General features: G+C 37.6%; 1 protein-coding gene across 2 annotated transcripts in view; it reads left to right on the forward strand.

Moving 5' to 3' along the window:
• Window positions 1-1,179: 1,179 nt before the first annotated feature.
• The window catches only part of LOC112514827 (DNA-directed RNA polymerase III subunit RPC8-like), an 8,480-nt gene continuing 4,867 nt past the window's right edge, over window positions 1,180-4,792 (forward strand). For both annotated transcript variants that reach the window (XM_025121442.1, XM_025121443.1), the window contains exons 1-2: window positions 1,180-1,254; window positions 2,554-2,706. In XM_025121442.1, the coding sequence (XP_024977210.1) occupies window positions 2,596-2,706 (111 nt within the window). In that variant the 5' untranslated portion in view covers window positions 1,180-1,254; window positions 2,554-2,595. The remainder of the gene's footprint in view (window positions 1,255-2,553; window positions 2,707-4,792) is intronic.

The raw sequence follows: 4,792 nt of genomic DNA on the forward strand, positions 1-4,792 counted from the left end.
AATTAAATACTGATAAAACAATGAAAATTGAATATCAAGATTAAAAAATAAAAATATTAATATTATAAATGTATATTATTTGAGACTTGATGATTTGTAACTCCCTATTAATTGTTTGGGAGTTATATATCAAATCAATTTACTGAAATACCCTTGTAATTAAAATGTGAACATGATATAAACCTACAAGAAGAATGAAATTTGATTGGTTGCCATGGTTTTCAAAGTTAACACAAAATTGTTGGTTAACATTTGATCTTCCCCCTATATATATATATATATATATATATATATATATATATATTTGCAAAATCTCATTGTTTTGTTGGTTAGTTCATTGCTTTTCACAAATGAGGTTCTGGAAATGACACTAACGAGATTATAACTCGAGTCTAGGATGGAAGAAAAGTTTTGCAAACCAAATCTACCAAGAGAAACTTGTGTTCTCATTGTGATTTCATAATATATACGTTGGCACACAACAAATTAATAAGGTGATATTTTTTTTACAATCTTATAACTTTTTACATTACGACAGGGAAGAATGAAACGATGACACACAAAAAAGAATCAACGGTTGTTTGTTTACCTCTTAATAGTACTATTAAGAGGCAATATCTGAATCGTTAAGAGGTTAATCGTGTTTGGCAAAAAAAGTCAACTTATTAATGGTTATAAAATTCTCTTAATGATTTTGAATCATGAGCCTTTCTTAACAATTTAATGTCCTAATCTAATTGTAAAAAATTATGTTTCATTTTGCACTATATCATGAGAGCCACTTAATTATTACGATCACTTAAGGGGTGTTTGAGATTGCTTATTTGAAACAACTTATGTTTTTCTACAAGAGTTCTTATTAACTTATTATAAGTTAGAATGATTTAACTTCTTAAAAAATTTCTTATTATCGGTTTGACACCGGTATAAGTTGTTTATCCAAACACTCAAACGTGCTTATTATCGGTGTCACACTGAAATAAGTAAATAAATTATTTTTATAAGCAATTTCAAACATCATCTTCATCATTCATCACCAAACCATTCAATAACTGTCAAACGTTAATTTAATAAAAAATAGTTATTTAATAAAAATTCCTTGCCGGCTTGCGTTTCAAAATCGCGAAAAACATTTCGTACTTTTCTCCCACTAATTTCCCTCCTCCTTTTCATAGTTTCATTTATTTTCTAGCGTTATAGAGCTTCTTGTATCTCCTTCTTGCTTTCAGCTTCGCCATTGATGAAGATATCTTTGTAAGTTTCTCTCATACATACCGCTTATAGTTTCTTCCCTTGAGTTATCCAACAATCGTCTGCTAGGGTTCTTGTGAGAAACATAAATGAATGTTAATCGAATCCTTCACTTGATTGAGTATTTAAAGTTGCAATTCGATAATATTTGATAGAACCAATTGTTTTACCATGATTTGGTGTAAGTTCTATAAGAATCCCTAGGAGGCAAGTCGAAAATCAATTTGGATTTCTGGATTTTGTTCATGAAAGCCCTTTCACTTGATCAGATGAAACAAGCATAGTATGATGGCTTAATCTAAAATAAACACCAATTTGTTTTGTTGTCTGTTACACGTAATAGAATTTTGGCATTTGTTCTGGGAATCGTGAGGGTTTCCTAGTGATTGCTTGTAGTCTATCAAACACAATAGGACCTATTCTAATAGATCATTAATCGTCTCATCTGATGTGCTGTCTGCTTCTGTTGATTGAGCTTTTGCTGAATATTTTTCTGTTTGCTTTTGTTGGTGGAATTTGATTGAAAAGATTACCTACCTATTGGTCTTCATTCTATGGAAACTGAAAAACCATAAGGTCCCGTTTGGATTGCAAGATTGGATTGAATTTGGAGGGATTTGGAATTGAATTTCATTCCAATCTGACGGTTTGAAGGATTTCCTGAATTTTGAAATCCCCCACAAACATAGAATTTCGTAAGATTTCTATCTAATAGTGCTTTAAAATATGTTGAAAACATTTTCTTTGTGATAATCAATTAATAAAAAGGTAATTTAATTGTTTATAATTTGTTTTTATAAATTATTTATAAAGAATGGAATTCAATTCCATTCCAAATCCTACAAACCAAACACACAAAAGACTCCAGATAATTCCAATTCTAGACCCTTCCATAAAATCCAAATCCTTCAAATGAAACACCCCTGAGTCCATTGGGTTCTTCTACATCACTAATAATGTGGTCTTTGATATTGGTAAGTTGGTCTCCATGTGATATGGCATTTTAGTTGTGGTTCTTTTACCTGGGCGGGTGCACTATACATCCTCCATCCAAAAATAAATTTCCACATTTCTATTTTAGTTTGTCCCAAAATAAGTGTCCATTTTCAGAAGTAAGTGCATACTTTCCAATTCTACCCTTATTTATGAGATAGAGAAATTCATTCCCTTAATAAGGGTAAAATTGTCAGTTAATTAATTAAAAGAGTGTAATAATCACACATTTCAAAAACTCTGTGCTTTTTTCATACTTCTCTGATATTTTCTAGTTCTTTAATGTAGCTTTGTGATTTTTATACACAGGAAGCTAGTATTGGAATCTTGAACACTGAAATAAGCGTAAATATGTTCAACTTGAGCAAATTGGAGCATACATTGCGACTGCAACCTCATCTTTTGGGCCTTCCGATCAATGAAGCAGTCAAGGGAGAGCTCGAGGGTCTTTTCTTGGATAAGGTTTTAATGATAGTTTTCTCAAATTCTTATATGTGTATATAAGATCATAGACAAAGGATCGTGTCAGAATAAGTGTTACGGCTAGAAGTCTAAGAAGGGTTTGGACCCTTGATCACTTTTAATTAGTGTTGATCTAATGGTTCAGATTTCTTAGCCGGTTGATTCTATTAGTTAGAGATAATTACGGATTTGATTTATATTTATCATTAATTATCAAGATTTGTATTGATTTGTTTTAGCCGATAGGGTTTCTTTGTACATACCCTATATATAGGGGTTTTCTGTTAWTGATGRADBCATSGAGTTTTGCAAACTTTTATGGTATCAGAGCTACGGCTTGATTACCATTCTCCTTCTTTATTTTTTTCCGATCCTCTGCAGCCCAAACAAACCCTTTCAACACATCATGACCAAACCTACTGACGCCGGACCCTCTAAACCAATTGTCCCCTCTCTTCACCCAGCCTATTCCGTTTCCAATATCCAATCCAAGATCAGAACCCTGGATGGTACCAAAGTTTCATACACCTCCTGGGTTAAACTCTTTAAATTCAATACTATTGTTTATAAAGTTTTGAATCATCTTGACGGTTCCCCACAGCCGGAATCAACGGATACGGAATATGCGGCTTGGAAAGAATTGGATGCACTTGTCTCCCAATGGATCTACAGCACTCTCTCCGACGACCTGCTCACCCGGGTCCTCGACATGGATGCCACTGCACATGACACCTGGTTTCGGCTTGAGAAATTTTTTCTCAGCAACAAACAAGCGAAGGCTGGTGCACTCGAAACCCAGTTCGTCAACCTAACTCTTGCAGCCTGCTCCTCAGTCGATGATTATTGCCCAACAACATGGCCTTTTGTTTCCTTTTTCTTGCCCACAAACTTCTTCCCAAAATGGCCGCTCCGAAAGAATGATTCGTCGTCTGAACGACATCGTTCGTTCCCTACTCATTCACGCCCATCTCCCCCCCCACTTTCTGGGTTGAGGCCCTCYACACAGCCACCTATCTCCACAACATACTACCTTCCAAACGCCTTAATTACTTTACTCCAACCTTCGCCCTTTACCTGCGTCACCCAACATACGATCATCTTCGTGTGTTTGGATGTGCCTGCTATCCTAATACCTCTGCCACTCAACCTCACAAACTTCACCCTCGTGCCATCYGATGCATCTTTCTCGGGTACCCACCAGATTTCCGGGGATACCGTTGCTTCGATCCTACCACCGGGAAGGTTTCCATCTCTCGTCATGTCACTTTTGACGAGACTGTTTTTCCCTATTCCATACCCACCCCTACCTCTTCATACTCCTTCCTGGATGACGACTCACCACCTGGATTCKCRTTTGCCCCTCGGCCCTCACCACTGCCCACACCACTGTTTCACTCCACGTCACCCTTTCCTTTCCACTATACTAGACGACCCAGACCTGCTGCAACTGCAGCCTCGTCCCCCCCCACACACGATCTGCTGCCACAGCAGGTCCACCACATTCTTCTGATGCCACGGCCGTCACGGGTCAGCCATCTGCTGCCCGAACAGCCCCCCCACACCCTACTCATCCTCCCACAAACACCCACCCCATGACCACCCGCTCCAAAGCCCAACACATTCTCCTTTCCACTACTATCTCACCCGTGCCTACCTCCTACCATAAAGCCTTTGCTGACCCTCATTGGTTACGTGCCATGCAGACCGAGTTTAGTGCCTTGCAGGTGAATGATACATGGGAATTAGTCCCTCGACCRGTTGATAGACCAGTCATACGTTGTATGTGGCTGTTCCGGCATAAGTTTAAATCGGATGGTTCTTTGGAACGATACAAAGCTCGGTTAGTGGTCAATGGAAAATCTCAGACAGTGGGAATTGATTGTGAAGATACCTTTAGCCCGGTTGTCAAACCGGCTACGATACGTACCGTTCTTTCGGTGGCTRTTTCTCGTTYGTKGCCTATACATCAATTGGATGTTAAGAATGCTTTTTTACATGGCCATTTGAACGAAACTGTGTATATGCAGCAACCACCAGGTTTTGTGAATCGTCAGTTTCCTAATTTTGTGTGCAGGCTAAAGAAATC

Source organism: Cynara cardunculus, assembly GCF_001531365.2.
Source record: "Cynara cardunculus var. scolymus isolate 2C chromosome LG 6, CcrdV1, whole genome shotgun sequence".
Taxonomy (NCBI): Eukaryota; Viridiplantae; Streptophyta; class Magnoliopsida; order Asterales; family Asteraceae; genus Cynara; species Cynara cardunculus.